The 19,015-nt window shown below is 39.7% G+C and overlaps 2 protein-coding genes and 1 long non-coding RNA gene across 5 annotated transcripts; 1 reads left to right on the forward strand and 2 right to left on the reverse strand.

Annotated features, from left to right (window-relative positions):
* Positions 1-333: 333 nt before the first annotated feature.
* dut (deoxyuridine triphosphatase) lies at positions 334-3,117 on the reverse strand. Of its 2 annotated transcripts, XM_069705702.1 has the most exons (7): positions 2,958-3,117; positions 2,098-2,254; positions 1,822-1,913; positions 1,619-1,663; positions 1,454-1,528; positions 1,007-1,077; positions 334-469 (listed from the first exon to the last, which is right to left on the reverse strand). In XM_069705702.1, the coding sequence occupies exons 1-7, from the start codon at positions 3,088-3,090 to the stop codon at positions 413-415; spliced, it is 630 nt and encodes a 209-aa protein (XP_069561803.1). In that variant the 5' UTR covers positions 3,091-3,117; the 3' UTR covers positions 334-412. The 2 variants fall into 2 exon arrangements, with proteins under 2 accessions (XP_069561803.1, XP_069561804.1); XM_069705703.1 differs by having other exon boundaries at positions 2,098-3,040.
* Positions 2,725-13,841, forward strand: LOC138625043 (uncharacterized). The gene is made up of 5 exons (XR_011311202.1): positions 2,725-2,809; positions 6,125-6,215; positions 6,873-7,079; positions 10,507-10,664; positions 13,677-13,841. It is a non-coding gene; the product is annotated as an uncharacterized lncRNA (long non-coding RNA).
* Positions 4,129-17,214, reverse strand: slc12a1 (solute carrier family 12 member 1). 2 transcript variants are annotated; one of them, XM_069705700.1, is made up of 26 exons: positions 16,892-17,214; positions 15,807-15,947; positions 15,370-15,445; positions 14,361-14,456; positions 13,857-13,996; positions 13,654-13,764; positions 13,440-13,551; positions 13,214-13,341; positions 12,935-13,019; positions 12,525-12,685; positions 12,335-12,442; positions 12,098-12,221; positions 11,161-11,262; positions 10,727-10,882; positions 10,537-10,636; positions 10,267-10,378; positions 9,809-9,949; positions 9,088-9,194; positions 8,906-8,988; positions 7,737-7,862; positions 6,924-7,046; positions 6,111-6,222; positions 5,833-5,919; positions 5,549-5,684; positions 5,364-5,431; positions 4,129-5,253 (listed from the first exon to the last, which is right to left on the reverse strand). In XM_069705700.1, the coding sequence occupies exons 1-26, from the start codon at positions 17,147-17,149 to the stop codon at positions 5,118-5,120; spliced, it is 3,129 nt and encodes a 1,042-aa protein (XP_069561801.1). In that variant the 5' UTR covers positions 17,150-17,214; the 3' UTR covers positions 4,129-5,117. The 2 variants fall into 2 exon arrangements, with proteins under 2 accessions (XP_069561801.1, XP_069561800.1); XM_069705699.1 differs by having other exon boundaries at positions 6,924-7,052.
* Between the last annotated feature and the right edge of the window lie 1,801 nt (positions 17,215-19,015).

Genomic DNA, 19,015 nt, shown 5'->3' on the forward strand with positions numbered 1-19,015 from the left:
GTCGGCTGATGTCTGAGTTTTTGGTCTTTGTTTCTAGTTTATTATAGAAAGACCTTAAAATAGGGTTTATCATCCAAAAACCTTCACCAATGATTTAAACAGAGAAATATTGTCGTAATTATGCTATGAATTTACTGGTCTGGCCCACTTGAGATGAAAGTGGGCAGTGTTACTTAACTAAAATGAGTTTGACACCCCTGCACTAGTGGAATGAATATTATTGCAGAAGTTTACAAATTAGGCTGAGATTAAATTATTGTCCTGCACTGCCCCCATGTGGACATTTGGAAAACTTTGCGTAGGGTCTGCTACTAAAAACACCACTCTCCAAAGTACAAAAAGAATATGTTTATTAGCACCTAATTTCATCATATACAGGACATCACCACAATCCAACTCATATCTGGAGCTTTCAGTTGTGTCCAGTGGATCCAAAACCTCCAGCTCCACGCTCTGTGTCGTCAAGTGTCTGAAAGAACAGCCAAGTATATTTTCGATTTAATGATTGAAACTAATTGACTATTTTTACAAGTATTTTAAACAGGTGAAGAACATTCAGCTGCCCATTTAAATTACAGCTATACAATACTTATTTCAATACAACAGTCCTACAATAAATCAAGACTTCAAGGTTATAATCTTCAGTTTTTATTGAAACTGTTTAAGGTATTGATTTGGCTTTATGATCATTTGAGACTAATTTGTGTTACTGTTGAGATGCCTTGTGTAATACAGAGAGGTGTTTGTTATTCAGCCTTCCCTCACCGATACTGATGTCGTGAATATAATAGGAACAACACGACAATTCAACAGCACCATGGCCGCCCCAAATGATCAGAGTTGAATGTCTTTAAAACGGTGTCAACAAAAATGTAAGATTACAACCTTGATTGAAGTTTAGATTAATTGCAGGAATGTTACCTTTATTTTGAGTTAGTTGTACCTAATAAACTGGCAACAGAGAGTACATGCATGTACATTCTGAATATGTCAACTTGCAATTTACCTCTTGCTCCACCAGGTCTGGGTAGCAGATTCGTTCACACACCAGCTGAGCCACTCTGTCGCCCTTTTTCACTGACAAGAGGAACAGAAGATTGAAATGTTTAAAACCTGCATTTTTAGGCACTTAAGAGGTTTAGATTAATATCCGTTAGGCAATGCCACGAGGGTTCTTGTTCCAAATTCATTCTGCAGCTTGAAAGCAACCCCAAACGTGCAGCCAAAGTCATAAATAACTCTTAGGTGACAAGAACATTTAAGTTCTCGAGGGAAAAAACGGGGCGCATCGAGTGGATTTAAACACCAAGTTATCCTTACTGTGAATGACACGTACTCACCGTTGGTAGATTGAATTAACACTAACTAATGAGAACATTTTCACACCAGACTTCGGTCTGTGCATAAAATATTGCTGACAACTTTTATTTTACCGATGCCACGCACGGCTTACCTTCAAATGTAACCTTGTTGAAGTTGAACAGCACAACACCAACATTTCCTCTATAGTCCTCATCTATGACTCCGGCTGTGGAGAACATACAGAGGAGTTAAAATGGATGACATGACAGGGGTTAGTTAACATGTTAGTGATTCTGTCAGATAGAAAAAGACTCACCACCAACATCAATGAAGTGTTTTGCTGCTAGGCCGGATCTCGGTGCTGAGAGGGGGGGGGGGGGGAGAGGCAGAAGACTGTTATGTTCTGTTAACATCATCCACCAAGAGAAAATATTAACTTGCACTGAGCAAAAACGGTCTGCAGACACAGGAGGTAAAAGATGTAATGCCAGGGTTGCATCAGCATATCAAAACACTTACCAACTCTCCCATAGCAGCCATTAGGAATTGCTATCTGAATGTCTGTCTTCACAATGGCCTTATCCATAGAACCAATGGTGTAATCATATGCACTGTTTACAATCAAAGAAGCACGGTTAGCTGGTTTACTCGGCATTGCATTAATTAAACAGGAGCATTTATACATGGACACGTGTTTAAATCAAATTTGCACTTAAGACTTTAGTCTTTCTTCTTAAAACCATGTGGTCGCAGTAATTAAAAGCCACACGAACTCACAGTAAAGCACGAGTTTACCTGTAGAGATCATATCCTGCTGCTTTAGCTGAGCCTCTGGTAGGTGTCCTGGCATGTTCAGACAGTTTGGAAAACCTGAGGACAGGTCTCTCTTCTGGCAGGGTCGTTTCTGTCCGTGCCTTCTTTGATGGAGACGCAGCAGAAGCACCTGCAACTTCTAGGACGGGCATGTTGGCAAAGGTTGCACAGTTAAAAACGGACAAGTATACTAAATCGACTAAAGACGAACGGCTTGCTGACCAAGAGACAGCACTGCAAGGCTCTGCTCCAGTTTCTTGGCGGCACTGCTGGGTTATTTGAAAGAATTTCCCGCGCAGGAAGTTGCGTCAAATTAGCGCCTCCTCAAAAAATACGTAATCATATGCACACACACAAAAAAAAAGATACGTCAATACATGTCGCCAAATGTGGCGGCATTAAATATCAAATCCAACATCTTACATAAATTGATAAGTGGTATCGGACATTAAACGCGTTGGGAGACAAAGCATTTAATTACCCAATCGGAAAGAAACTAAGCATGCCCTGTAACTATGGGAACCCTTTCCTCGTCACGTTACTCGACACGTTCTCGCGAGAGGTACTGATACAAACAATGCTACTTTCCGATAGAAGAATATATTCGCCTTCAAACGCAAAAGAAAACAGTTGAAAGGCATTAAGACTCGTTCACATTTCCACAAAACTAAACAAACGTAGTGTTATTAACGCGGTGAGTACACGCTAGACACGTCTTAACGCATGTAACATAATAGAGGTCAGTTACAAAATTTAAAAAAAAAAAAAAATACAAAGCTAACATGAATAAGCACTTGGCACGTCGCTGACGGTAACGTATTCCATCCTCATTTCTTGCTTGCCTTTGTTGTTTGGGCGATTTTGAGTGCAAAAATAACCTCCCAAGAAATGTGAAGCAGCCTCAGAAAACGACGAGGATCGCTGAAGATCCTTTAGCCTGAGCAGCATTCGTGTCCCAATGTTTGCTGACGTCATCTCAACAGCCAACTCGGCTCAGCTCACGTCCTCTCAGCTGACTGCTCTCCGCAGCTTCCTCCCACTCCTTTAATCTGACCTCAATGGTGAAACAAAAAGCATTTATTGGAGTAAAAAAACAACAAAAAATTTTAGGAACGTAGAACGAGATTTAACTCACTATCGTACTCTGTTCTGCAGCGTCTGTTTTAAATGGTTAATTTGACTGGGCATAAAGGATATCTGTAGGTCTATCTGAAAAGCTGCAATGTGTGAGATCATACTTGAAGGTAAGTACTTGTAATGATAATGGATATCGTAAATGTCAAAAGTTATTTGAAAATATTTAACATTGCTTATTATTTTTAAGCATTTACATTATAGCCACCATCTGAAAACAAAACTGAATTTCAATTCAACACTTTATTACAGACTCAGAGTCCAGATAAAAGACACACAAAAAAACATCACATAAAAGCAACAAGATATATTAGTCTGCCACTCAGAGACAGCTGTACCAGTGTTTTCACAGCTGAGATTGGCAGCATGTACTAAACCGTGTGAGTGTGATAAAACCAAGATCATTTCAGTTTCAGTCATTTAGCCTACATATAAATTCATACATGAGATTCAGTTGCACAGATTGTAAAGTGTTGACTCCTGCAGCCGCAAACATTTCCCTCACGCTACATTATCTTGGCCTCTTTGGGGAGCACTCTCATGGCTCATTATAAGCCACTTAAAGTCTCTGTAAGGTTGCTTTTCTGTAGTTAATTTAATAACTTGAATTCGGTAAGTTTTGATGACTTTTTTCCTCCAACTCTTACCGTAAGAGGTTCTATCATCAGAAGCCAAGTTTTAAAATATTGAGCCCGTTGCTGCCCCCCTATGGGAATAAATCAGCATTGCCATTCAGGATGTAGACTATTTAAGATTCACAGTTAATGATCATGTTGAAGAAGTTAACCAATGAACTCTAACTCTAAATATATTTTATAAATACTTTTGCATAAATAAATATATATTTGTTTCTGATAAAGTGAAAATGACTACTTGGCCTTAAAACACGGGAATATTTAAGTATTTGACTTGTAGCAGCTGATCTAAATAAAATATCCTGCAGCCCAGTTTCAAAGTGTGCAGACTTTATCATGTTTTTGTATGTAAAATCCCAGTATATCAAACTATAACAACCATCATACAAACAGGAAAAATATAAACGATAGTTTAACTGAATTAAAATGAACAGGTAAGAAGCAGGCAACAACTACAAAAAATACCTTGTGTTCTAAAACAGGCAGATTCCCACTGACACATTTCTCTGAACAAACAACATCTTACGTTATCTCATTTCCTCACCTTATAAATGACAGATACAACCATTAAAAGGGCTAAATTATTAATTAATTCATAATTTCTGTGGATCACAATTTTATATTTGATATATTGGTAGTAACTTTAAAAATATTGATACAATAAAATGTGGAACAGGTAAACATGGCAGTGTACTCTCAGTGAATGTCAATAATGTGTAAAAAGTAATCAAACCACAGTGTACAAAGAAATATTATGCCGTTGATCACTTATGGAAGTTTTTTTTTGTTTTTGCATATATCCCCTACTGAATTCAGACATCTACTATATACATTTATTTACAAGCACAGTCTGTCACTAACCATTGCCGGAGCCTTATATCTGCCTGAGGCCCTGCTTTTGTTCACTGAACTGATCTGACCATGTTAGGCTGTGATCTATGCTTAATTACACATGGTCTACAAATACAACAATGTTTTCTGTACCCTTTCATCAATGTGAAAAGCTTGAACTCACTGAATTCACATTTGGACTCATTCACATTTACAAATTCCATGTCAGACGTGTTTTCTCGACCCATAGACTTGTTTCATCCCTGACTGACAGCATTAACTGAGAACTTTGGGTTCAGCAGAACATTTAAAGGTTTACTTTGGTAGGCACACAGTATAGTATGCTAAAAAGATTTGCTGGCCATAGCTGCATAGTACTCTGATGTTTAGCCTGCAAGGTGCTCAGGAGTAGAAAGTAAGCACACTCTTGTGGTTGCCTCTAATGAGCAGGGTGGGTGGAAGGTCCTTTGTCAGAATGTCTAGCCAGGCCATGTAGAGGAAATCCGAGACTGACTCCTTACGAGCAATGGGCATGCTCCTGTATGGAGGTAAAGGTACAGACAAACAGTACGTCAAACACTGGTTCTTTTAATACTGGATTAAACCTGGTAGGTCAATGTTATTGAGACAACAGCTGGATATACTTACACAATGATCAGATTGGCTGATTTGGAGTTTTTCTTGAGAAGCTCATTCAGTCGTACCTGGAGGTTGGTCTGTAAAACAGCAGAAACAATTAATTTTGAACCGAATTTTGCATCACCTCCAAACCAAGATAATACATAATAAGTGATCGACTTTATTTGGGTCTAACTTAGTTTTAGTGATTTTACCTTCTCTTCAAAACGCATCAGCTCTTCGTCACTGATTTTCCATGGATGCTCCTTTTGCACGGCTTCAGCCTGAGCTTTGTCTTTGGACCCCTCATGCAGTCGGAAAGGCTCAATCATGTCGTCTAACGTCTTCAAGCTGAAGGAATGCAGATAAGAACATGAGCTGACTGTGGAAAATATTCTTTTTTTTTTTTTAACATAATATGCTGATATTATGAGCTGATTATATTTTGTTATTACTGTTGCACCATCTGGCTTACTATTACGGCTGAGTGTGCAGTTACCTGTTCGAGCTGGGTTTAACATGGATGTCTTCAATGACATTGATGTCACTGCAGTTAATTCGGAATTTATCCAACAGAGACTTCATCCTGCAAGTCAAATTATCACACATTGATAATATAATCATATAAGTGAAGGCAATTACTTTAGGTACATGCTAATGATTATGATATTGTTATCTCATGAATTTTTATATCTTGATTTTGCCAATTAATGTACCCACTCTTACTTCCACACGTTAAGCGATAATTGATATTGAAATTTTAATTTGTTTACTCACTCCTGCTTATCCAGCTCACTGCGCCCAGGCTGCCCGGCAATGAAGATCCTTAATTTACAGTCTTTCCACTTCTTCCTGGTGGTGAGGATGTAGGGGAGAAGCAGGGTAAGACCTGAGGGAAGAAGGGGATTTTTTTTTTTTTAGATTGTACAACTTAATTTTATTATACAAAATATGTGTCTTTGTATTTCACATCCAAGGTGGGAATGTTTTTTCATGTCAGTTTTATCTGTTTTTCACCAGGACATCTCAAAAACATTAAAACATTTCCATAAATTTGATGGACACATGAAGCTTGGGCCTGGTCAGATTTTAGCCATAATATTTCTGCTGTATTAGACTATTAGTATTGTCTAGTAACACATCAAGAGACTTAATTTCAAAAGTCATGATTATATGTTGTCATTATCAAAAAGCCTCAACTTCTCTCATGAAATACAAAGTCAATCAATTTTTTTCAAATGTTATTTTAGTGTCATTTGCTAAATTCAATCCTTCTGATCAGTGCTCTGGGGTCCTTCCGAAAATAATTCCATTATTAATTAGATATTAGGCCTAAAAAAAACAGCATAATTGAGGGTGTGTCTGGATTTATTGACATGCCTCCGGTGCAGTCAGATTGTCAATATAGGTGGGCTGTTGATTGTATTTGCATGAGTGACTTCTAATTATCACATTTTTTAGTTTTTGTTCAGCCATAATTTATTTTGTTATTGTCTTCATAAGATTTGTGATGAGTTTCTGCGTACATATCTGCTACAGTCTATAGGCAAGGTACATAAGAGAAGGCCGCCTGGGGGAGCCAACACTTACCGCCATCGTCAAACAGCCACCACACATCAATGGTGCCTTTTGGCTGTTTGTTCTTGAACTGAGCGCTGGCCGCCACCAGCTTCTCATTCATCTTGGCAACCTGCACGGGAGGAGGGCCACAGACTGACACTGGAAGAGAGAGGGAGAGAAAAAAAGGTAAGAGAAATGAGGGCTGGATGAGGGAGAGCAGCAGCGGGAGGGAATGTGATTCATTGACAGAGTGCGGAGAGTTAAGTTGGATGGGAAAACTGGCGCAGGCCAACATTAGGAGCTGACTGTACATCAGCAGGAACAGCCCTCTCTCACGTCTAATGTCCCAATGAGTAGGACGCAGATTGTATACTAACGACCAGTGCTGTCTTGCCAAGCTGCAGCTCAGCGGTGAGTGTGTGTTTATGTGTGTGTGATACAGGGAGACAGAGACAGATCGAGTGAGAGGCCGTAAGCACCCTCTGCTGTCTGGGTTAAAGGAATGCTCTGAAGAAATGCTCTTCAAACTGGAACGAAGGGGGGGGCATATTATTGGATTACACCCTCAGAGACCTCTTTAGTCAGAGTGGTTGATTCAATTATATCTCAATGTGAGTGTGAAAAGAAAAAAGATGTGTCATTGGTTTCATTTCTTAAATGTATGTTATTTTATTCTTTAACTCTGAGTGTGTGTAGAGGAGAGGGTGAAAGATACTTCCTTTTCCCCCTCATATTTATCGTGATGAGATCCTTCTCATCTTTTAGTGCAAACTTTGCTTTAAATAGTTAGACTCAAGTGTTTCATGAATGTCACATAGAGACAAACAATCTCCAAACAGATACCTCTGGTCGCAAGCACTTGCTGAGAGGATTTCCTGGACTTCCTGAACAGTCCCCTTGATTTCCCTCCATTCGACATCATATCATTATCTAGTTCCTGTTGCTCCTTTGCTGCCTTTAGCATCTCGTCTGAAAGACAGAATCAGATTTCCAGTTATACGTATAATACCTTTATATGACACTTTGCAGAAAAAGTACAAAGCACTTTACACACATTTAAAAATCAGTAAGCAACCGTTGCAATATTATGATAAAATATAATAAAAAGATAATAAAACAAACAGTAAAATCAATAAAATAAACAGTTGAATCAACATTTAAATCAATAAAGGTCAAGTCTAATAATAGAGGGATTTCCAAAGTGGCAATGTGTTAGCTTCCTGGATGTTCTCTGGCTCGTCTTGAGAGGTTTGAACAGAAAAGACTCGGCCACCTTTGAGAATGAGCCTTAAATGTGATTAAAATGTTAAACTCTATTCTAAAGTGGACTGGGAGCCAATGAAGATATTTTAAAACCAGTGGGAAGTGCTCTCTGCTGTTAGACCTGGTTATAAGTCTGGCTGCGGCATTTTGAATGAGTTCAATTTTATTTAGGTTTTGTTGTATGAGGCAAACAAAGACTACATTAGGTAGTCGGTTTAGTTCTTTGGTTCTGTAAAGATTTCAAGAGGCACAGCTGTAACGTAGTTATTTGAGCATTTTATCTGCCAACTACCTGAAGGTTATAAATACTTTGTACTCTAAAGAACAACGTGACCTGGTTTATCAGTTATTTTATAACAATCGGGTACTGTGGGTTGTTGTGAGAGCTGTGTCTGCAGTTTCTGACTAATACTTAAACAAAAATGTTTTGGTAACTTAAAACAATCAAGACTGATTTAAGATAAGCTCAGGTCTGTCTGTATTTTAATATATTGAAATCCATTTTCTTTTCTTACTCTTTTAGTATGAATATAAATCTCTTTTTGTATTTTTCTGCTACAATTTGCTGCTATATTTACGGCCCGTTTTCTTTTTAAGGATACATTATTCCTGTCATTGCGTTTCACCTCCTACCAACCTGCATTTGTGCTATTTTAATGCTTGAAAAATACATTATAAACATTACTTTTATTTGAAGCAGGAGATCCTGCACATTAAATGACACAGCCAAAAGAAAATGTCATACTGACCTTCTGCCTCGACAATGTGCGACACATCGAGTCCCTCGCTCATCCTCAGCAACACCGTCCCGTACTCAAAGTCAAACGCATCACTGTCAAAAGGAGAATTAGGACACACGTTCAACGGAATTCATATGTATAATTACTGAGTGTGTTATTGTTATATATGAGTGTGTTTATGTGTGACTTACTGCAGTATTCCCACATAAGTCTGCACTGCTTCTGTGCCCGCAGTACTCCAGTTGCTCTTGAAGCCCGTCATTAATATGTTGGGCTTCATACGGCCGAGACCAGAAGACTGCAAAGAAAAGAACGACACTCATAGCAGAAAGATAAAACCCAGAATCTGAATGAGCTGCTAACTGAAGCAACACAAGCTACCCTGGGGTTATAAAACCTGGTGTCTTCATTAACTGAAGAAGGAAAAGAAAAAATCTTGAGAAAGTATCAAAATGTCCTGGACAAGAAGGCTGTGAAGCCATTTTACTGCCAGAAGTTATGATATCACTTTGTCTGTCTGGACTCATCGAATGCAGTGTTAATCAATTATAGCTTTTAATCTGCCATGCTGTTTGAAGTAAGCAATTCTGAGAATGAACACAGGTTTTATCTCCTGACTGCGATAGCAAGAGCCATAAGACTGTTTTCCTCATCCTCATTAACTCTCTCTTCTTCTGCCTCCTGCACTGATGTTAAGGCCATATTCCTCAAGACAGGAGTGGACCAGAGTCATAACAGAGCAATAGATACTCGATGTTGTGAGGAAGAAATGGGTCAATAAAACCTGCTTCGGCAAATCCGTTTTCTCCCTCTGATCATACTCGCAGGCTACACATTGAGTCGATGGATTATTCTGGCTTTGTCATCCACTTTGTGTGTGTGTGTGTGTTTGTAAATTGTGACCACACAGACCTGCAGCAGGCTGTCAGTTCCATCCCTGAAGTCGTCACAGGCCACAGCAGCGTAAAATGCCTTGCGTTTGGTCTTCCTCAGCCAAAGCTGGTTCCTCTCCATTCCAGCATTCATCTTATTAAGGACCTCCGATCTCGGACCCTGAAGAGATCACAACACACAGGTGTATGTCAGTGTCTGTCTGAGAAGGCAAGAGATCCCTCTTTTATATTCAAAGGACACACCTGACCCTAACCTTTATCCTCAGCTGTCCAGACAGCTGACATTTCCCTCATCCATGCTTGCTATTCAATTAAATTTCCACAGCATGTGAAGTCTGTACTCTGCAAAATTATATTTGCCGGATGTGTAAATCTCAATTTTAATAAAAGGTTGATATTTGAATAGAAAATGAAGAAAAAGAATACGTGCTGAAATCACGTTGCATTGGTAAATACTGAGATTACAATAGAACCTACCACAAACACTTCACAGGTGAGACAGAGTCCGTAGTTCTTAGAGAGGGAGTGAGCCAGGTCCAGGAGAGCTGGCCTGCTCCGGGCTGAGCCTGTCAGTGCTAAGATCTGAGGCCTGGAGAAGAAATAAGAAGGTGTTACAATGTCACTGTGTTTTAGGATGCTGAAAATGTCCTTCGATATTGTTGTATATTTTTTTTATATTCAATTTTGTAAAGTTGAATTGTTTTGAATTACCTACAGTATGAGTGGCCACCGTGATGCATCTCTTACCTGAAGTTCTTCACATGATCCTCGACACCAGACAGAGACAGGGCGTTGCTGACTGCACTCACAAACGTCACCGCCTGCGTGGATGAACCCCAGTTCACAGCTGGAGATAAAATAAAGAGTCGGAACAGGTTAGTTTCTCCATCCAGGCATATCACAAAAGCACCTGCAAGCGTGCAAACACCTGGCTTACCTGGCTTCTTGACTGTGACATAAATGTAGAGCAGGATTTCAATGCCATATGTGAGCAGAGCAGCCCACCAGTTGATAACAAACATAACAGCACAGCAGAGCAGTGCTCCCAACAGTGACATCCACATGTTGTAGTATTTATAAGCCGGTCTCCAACCTGTTTAAAAAAGTAGGACAAAAGACAGACCATTAAGTAAATGGAGACTATTGGGAAAGTGATAGGAAACAAAGTGGACAGGAAATAAGCTAATGATTGTACTAATGAGTCTTAATTTGGTCAAAAGAAAATCCATTTATCTAACATAACTCAGTTTGTTCTCAGAAATCAGTTGCTTTTTGTGATAGGGCTTTGTTTGAATATATTCATTGTCATGTATATAATTCCTGAATAAAGACAAAGAGTTTTCCATTATAAGCTACTTTATAGAGACCAACCTGGAGACTTGGCGTACGATGCATGGAAACAGGAGAAATTGATGAGAGCATAAGATGCCAGGAAGAAGTTTGAGATTATTGGAGCGATGACGTTGAGATCACCTACAAAGACAAAATAATGTCAGTCAAAGCAGATTCTTTCACAATATTGAGTTGCTTTTGGGAGTTCATAATGTTTTGGTTGTTAGTGGTGATATGTCAGATGTAGAAACAAGATTATTTGATTTTAGAGCAGGCTTATGAATATATACAGAGCAGCTCACTTGAGTGATTTTTAATTGGGTCAGTTTCCATGGACACTACTGGATCAGGGAGGTGAAATCCATATTTTGAATGTTCAATTTTATTTCAGTGATTTCAGATAAATGTTTGTGATGCCCAGCATAACTGGTTTCCTCTAAAGGAAGATGGTCTGTTGATGTTTTTGGTTGAAACCTAAATATAGAACGTATTGTTTCATAAAAAAGACCTAAATTGTGTGAAGCGGGATATATCCAGAAGGCACCGTGTGCACAGTTTTGTTTAAATACATTAGCTACTTATATATGACCTTTAGTTAACCAGGTAAAATCAATTGAGAACCAATTCTCATTTACAATGATGACTTGCTAGCTTTCGCAACAGAAAGATTCATTGGTCTCCTTGGAAAAAAGACACTTTGTTTGCTATAGAATCAAGGTCAAACTTAACATAAAGTTCACTTTACAGTTTGGTTGGATGAATGAATATAATCAACTTGAGCTGTCTTTCAGCGTAGCTGAACAGAAAAGTTATTTGTATCACTATGTAATGTGTGCACGGTAACATAACTAACATTAAAAAAGTCCATTAGCCCATTTGTTCATTTGAGGCTTAAAATACAATTTCTGATCAAATATTAGTTGTTGAAAAAATGTTAGGATGTTATGGTCTCGCTATGATAGACAGTTGAACTCACCAATGACAATGAAGGCCACAGAAATAATGAATGTGAGGACATAGCCACGGATAGGCTCGTTGTTCTTGCCGTATCCTTTGGCAAAGAAGTGCAGGGCCGTATAGATATTGTCTTTGCACAGTGCCTGAGGAGGGACAGAACTTAGATTAGATCAGATTTCATGTTTCCAAAAGTTAAGAGCAACAATGTTCGTGTCATAGTGGATACTTCCTTTAAAAAAAGTGGTGAGTTACTGACCTGGAAGACTTTAGGTGCACTGACGAGAGAAGCCAGGGCTGATGAAAGGGTGGCTGAGAACGTCCCAGCAATGATGAGGGGACCAAATCCAGACACCATGGTCATCACCTGAATCAGAGGTGACCAGAGGAGAGCATTAGACATTGAAAAAAGTGCTCCTCTTAGTACAGTAGTTTGAAAGCATAGGTACCTGGAAGTTGTTTAGCGAGCCAAACTTGCATTCTTCCACTTCGCAGGAAGAGAAATCCCAGCCAAGTTCACATGCAGCTGCTGCTGATCCGTTGCATAGTATTCCAGGAGCAGAAATGGTGTCATTTATGTTTCCTGTGGCGTTATGGACAACGGTAGCAGCTGACCAATTAAAGAAAAGAACATATACATTGGTCAGGACTGTTTTTAATTTAAAGTTTGCATGTGTTATTGTGGCAAATGCTAGCTCGCTTGCTAGTACAACAGAGAACGTGTATATCTCTAAATCAGGTAAAACTGTGTCCACCAAAGGCAATGCTTAAGAAAGGTAGTGTTTATATATCAAATATGTTTTACTCCAATGAACACTTTTATTCACTGGAGTTAAACTTCATGAATTGCTGTACTTACAGACACAAAGGGCCACGGCCAGGTAGGTGATACCAGTGATCACAATGGCCAACAAGGTACCTTTGGGTATGGCGACTTGGGGATCCTGTTAAATAGCACAGATCTGTGTTAGACAATTTTATAACAGTAAATTTATAAATAATACAAAATTGTTTCTGATACAATCCCAATCTATATTTCACAGTATAAAAACAAAAAAACAGTTTAGAAGCCTATGTTCTATAGCAGATAATAATTCCAAAGCATGACTATGCCATAAACTCTGTATGAATAAGTTACCCGCAAGTCTCCAGAGATGTTGGCTCCAGCCAGGATCCCCGTTGCCGCAGGGAAAAAGATGGAAAAGACTGAAAAGAAATTCTCACCAACGCTAAAATTCGGGGCAAAATTCTCTAGGAATATTTTCGCTGCAGAATGAGAGAGAGCAGAAAATTTGATTAAAAGTTCTTTGTGAATGAGTAAAGTCATGAGTGAGTTGACGATTGGTTTTGAGAGGCTCTCTTACAGTTGTAATTGAAAAAGCCTTGGGATTTTTTGGTATCGGTTGCTGGAATGAATGTTCCCACAAATACGTTCACTATGGCCACCAGCAAGACAATGAGCAGGACAATCTGTGCCTATGGGGACAAATAAATGAAATTGATTAAAGTTATGGTGGGACACTTTACCACAACAAGGCCAGAGATTGGTTACCAACCAGCATCATGTTCAGCTCTCACCTTTGCCTCCCATTCCATTCCAGCCACAGAAATGCCCAAGAGCAGCACCACTGTGATACATCCAACGATTCTGATGTCATTTATTACATCCACCATGAGGACATCGTGTTCCTGAGTGCAACAACAAAGAGTTACAGGTAAGTTTACAGTCGAATATCTACAATTCCCTCTAAAGTCACCTGACTCATTATAACATCACACACCTTCAGCAGGTCGACTACGGTCTCAGCAAATCCCACCACATACATGGCTACAGCCACTGCATTGGCAAAGGCAAAAATTAGACCAATCGACCCGCCAAACTCTGGCCCCAAACTGCGAGATATCAAGTAGTAGGCTCCTCCTGAAATGACAACATGGAGCACACGCAGATATACTTTAGTGGATGATTAATCACCACATCTCTGATTGATTGATTTAATGTCAGGACAAGTTAAGTAAAGGCTGTAAAACAGAAAAGGCTTCTAAAGGTGACATTCAGGTGCTGTTTTGAGCCTTGTGTCTTTATCTGCACATTGTCCTCCTAGTCTTGAGTCTGTTATCCCAGGTAAGATAAATTCATAAATAATGTTTTAACTGTTGGTCGTGCTTCTGAAGAATAAAAGACCTGCGTGACAGGTTAGTCAATAGCTGGATTTAATGATATTGTCACTCAACTTTTCTGAACATAAACTCGTCTTATGTGGATTGACAATGCATTGACTTACCTCCCCTGACCACACCATTAGTACAAATGGCAGACATGGAGAGGCCAGTGATGGTGGTGACGACACAGCTGAGAGCAATGACCACAATTCCCAGACCTGAAATGTAGATATAACAGTTTAAAAGGATTACTTCGAACTACAACCGTTCAGCCATTATATTTAGGTGGTCGGTCATAAAGCACAATGTGCATGACATGAATGCTTTCTGCCCACTGTTAGCTTTAAACACACTGAGAGTTAAAGTCCCATAGGAGCCCAGAGGCTATAACTTACAGTCATCTGCTGTACCTGCTCTGCCTGCTGCCAGCGGCTTTCTCTGCTTCTCAAAACCATTTAGTTACACCGCCTGAACAAAAGCGGTTGCTGATCGATAGGCTCTTAAGCAACGAACACACTCATGAAGCCATTCACACAATTTCCACCTCTCTCCCTCCCTCCCACCTTCTCTCTTTCACTGCTCATAGACATTTGGCACTTCGAATAGACCTTCGCTGAGTATAGATCATTCTTTTGGCTCAGAAAAGGCTAGTTAAATTAGATCTGTCCCAATTCAGTCATTCCCTGCTAATGAGCAGAGGACTAGGTAATCCTTTAATTGTCTAATGGCACCCTAATTTGTCCTCAGAACACAGGCTTGCAGGATCTGTCTGCATTTGAAACGGATAACATTATCATCCTGAAAATATTCCTGGTTTAACTGGGGGAATCATCACTGGGTTCACTGATGGAAGTACCAGGAGTGACAGGTTGATTCAATCAAGTCAAGTTTATTTTGTATCACATACATTTAATGGGATTTTTAAAGGCCTACATTAGCAATTGTTCCCAACCTACACTGAGCTGTGTAAAATGAAAAGTAAAAACTCTCCCCAAAAACTTGAGAAAAGGGCCATAAATACAAAAACATACACAGAAAAAGAATGAAATGTCAACAGAAATGCTGTACAAAACACAGCTATGTGTTTAGGACGCGTCCCATCGGACCAACATGAATCGTTGTCTCACTCACCCCAGCCTGCCTCACCAAACACCCAGGACAGACGGATAAACAACATGACACCCCAGATGTTCAGCATGCATCTCACCTATGAAAAGGAAGAACAATTAAGTTCAAAGTCTTCACTGTGGGTCACAATTTATTATTATGTCAAGTGACAGTAACGTTAATAGGTTTGCAGTTTTCCTCTCAGTGACAAATTAAAAATCTTTCACTCAAATTAAAAATTACTTTTAGAAAGCACTAAATAACATACTGATGTATTTCTTCATCTTTGTGCCAGCAGCACAAATAATCAAAAAGCAGCTCTTGAACAAATGCGAATGACTCCCAGACTCAGGTCCTGAGTTTATCGAGACACATGGAGTGTTTTCTTGCCAGGTCACGGTTATGTAGAGTGACCCTGCATATAAAGGAGAGGGAGCTCGCTATGACCTAACAGAACTCACCAGGACTCCCCTTATCCAGCCAAACTTTACTCCTCCTTTGTTGTTGTCATTGGGAACGGCGGACTCCAGATCTTCATCGAGGTTCACGTTGCTGCCCTCGTCGTCATCCTCCACAGTGTCTGGCACAGAGATCGCTCCATTCTGGTGGAGGAACGCAGAGGAAAAAATTAGGGGAATGAAACATGTAAATTTGTCTTAATAGACGTAACTGAGACATATTCACAATAACCTAGATTTTATGACATTAGAGGTTGATTGGAATTTATCTCTTGTAAGAAAAGTTGTAGTCTCTGGGGTGAACATTTTTTCACGTCAAGATGTATGTTGTGTTTTCTCCTACCTTCTCTGGAATACATAACTTTATTATTTTGAGGAGGATTGTTACTTGAATCACTGTTTTTAAGATCCTTATCAAGATGCTGTTGATTGAGTGATATATAGCCGCACATATTCACATTAAATCTGTCGTACACTGGAGCAGCACACGTAGTTATTTCTCTCATTTTCTGCTGGGAAGAGTGCTAAATGGTCTTCCTTTTTTAAAATCAGCTCAAAAATGCTTATATAGTTCAACCTATAATCCCAAATGACCTATAACCCCATCTCTTTGTCAATACGGCCCAAGAAAACGCAGTAAAAAAAAAAAAGTGTCAAGTGTGTTTGCCGTTCCAGAAATAACTTTTGGTGTCTGTTTTAGTTTCACTTGTGTTTAGAGAGATAGTGAAGAGATAATGAGATCAGCTGTTGGACAGTGAAGATGTTTGAAAAAATAGAATGACTTTAAACTATTTCATTTCACTCTGTGTTGAGTCTTTGCCTTGAGTGAGTGAACTGTGCAGCTCAGGAGCCAATCAAAGACTGCAGATACAGAGTCAGGGACTGGATTTGGCACTCAGGAAGAAAAAACTGTTGTAAGATACTTTATGCAGAAAGTGATTTTAAGGACAAACATGTGTAAGAGAGGAGAAAACAGGGTGCAGACCATGTATTACAGGGAAAAGATATAGACATGAAGAAAACACAAGTCATTTAGATCTCTTTCATTCATAAATACCAACATTACTCAAAGGCATACATGCACTCACCTTCTGAAACACATCGTGAAGCTCCTGCAGGGACGGTCGCACAGCTCGGTGACCACTAACACTACCTGCATTGCGGTAGAAGTCAATGTTGGGCACTCGGTCTAGAGTGTCATGACCAAAGGCGCTGACCACCGAGGGCCGGACAGTCCGGTGATCCCCGTTCGAGAAGGTGACCTCTTGGTAGACCGGAGGTTCGTCCAGAGTGATATCATAAGCGGAGTTAACGTGCTCCCCTCCGTTAGAATTGTACTTCTCCATCAGGAATTCTGATGGAGATTCTCAGATTCAAACAGTCAAGGATAAAACAGCTGTGTAGGTCATACGTCTTCAGACATCCAATAGTGTTTTTAAAGAGCAACACTGCATCAACCGGTGCGGTTATCCTTGTTTATTGATATATAGACTCGGCTAGGATTTGACTTCCCCTTTGCCGCTGCGAGCTTCTTGTACTGTGATCTTGGTTGGTCTCAGGTGGCCTACCTTTATACCCTGCATCTCAGGGTCAGACACTGGCTGTCACCCATTGGCTGACTCTTTGGATCAACCCTCAGAAACCTGAGCGAGGGGTGTCAGATATGTCCTTGCTCCATATGAGACACAAAGGCATTGCTTAATGATTAACCAAGTTATAAACGCCAAACGAGAGATAAAGGCGTTCATTGCTTGTGTCCTGGAGAATTGATTACTATTATTATTGTCTGAAGTGCGGGGCAACATTACATGTTGCAGTTTATGGGGGCTGTGAATAGTGTTTCCTCAGAACTCGGGGCCCTTTGGATGAATTACCGGGAAACATCCATGTGGAGGTTCCCACTAAGAGAGAGAACATGTAACGAAGCAGAAAAAGTTTAAAGGTTTCAGAGCCTCGATCATGGGTATGACTGTGACAGAAAAAGATAAGGCTAATGTGGGATGATGGAAAAATACTAAAATCATGACAGATATACTTCCGATAGGAAATTATCAATAGAAACAATGTGATAACGGGAGGAAAAGCCTTTTTAGAGTGACTTGGATATTGGGCCCATAAGAGTTATATAACTGATTTAATAAATGTTGCACCTTATGATTGTCTTCAACACAAATTGTCAAAAGGGAAAGTTAGTGGGTTGGCTAGCACAGATGAAATGGCTGTATTCATGAGGAAAATGAGAGTTAATATAAGACCATGAATTACAGGAACATGCCGGGGGCACTTTTTCAAAAGCCACATGACTTCTGAGGTGCCTTTAAAAGACCTCTTAACAGGTAAACTTCCTTATTACTGATACTCCACCGTGATTTATGTACAGAGTGAAAGGCAGGTAATGACTTAAATCTGACCTTGACTGTACTGTGAGCTGAGAAAAATACTCCAGCACGTGTTTTTATGTGCTGATTGAAAGGAGGGAATCAATTGCACAATGCTTATCACAGTAGTAGGAAACACTAGTTTAAAGCTGTTATGATTTACTGCAAGAATGATACTGAAAAATTTCCACATGGAATGTAATGACTACTGCAGTAGCTACAACTCTCCTCTTCCCTATCCACCTTCTGTTTTGTGGTGAAATAGTGCAAAGTCTTATCTCATACTACATCACAGCTTTCTTTTTTGCAATTAGTGATCCTCAGGCCCTGCTGACTCTGCCACAGTCTGGACGAGAATTTAAGGTGATTCCTCTTTATTATAAAGGCTGCTTGACTTTTCTCTCTGCTCTACTTTGCTAAATTCAGAGTATACAGGGCTCCTTAGGGAGCCGTTGAGCCTATATGGTGAGCCTGTGGCAGCAGGTGCATGTGCTCCAATTTGTCAAGAGAAACGAGAGAATCTGCAATCTGGTTAATGTCCAAATGGCATAAAAGAGGCAGAACAAATCCCTTTACAGCATTTATCAAACCTTGCTCTGCTCTTTGAAAGGGGAAAAAGTAATTAAACGAATAAGTGCAGATATCAGCAGACACGATTCTTGATATCTTAACGGCTCCAATAAATCAAAGGGTGGGTAAACCCTATTGCTCACCTCAGCTATGGTTTCAGTCAGTACAGGCCTGCTAATTTGTCAATCAGAAATAAAATAGAATGCATCCAGTCAAACACGACATACTCTGCATGCCTTATTAAAGAGAAATGAGAGAGTTAAA

Source organism: Brachyistius frenatus, unplaced genomic scaffold, assembly GCF_029030835.1.
Source record: "Brachyistius frenatus isolate BFR_SWC_R1_liver_20210118 unplaced genomic scaffold, ASM2903083v1 Contig_58, whole genome shotgun sequence".
Classification (NCBI taxonomy): Eukaryota; Metazoa; Chordata; class Actinopteri; family Embiotocidae; genus Brachyistius; species Brachyistius frenatus.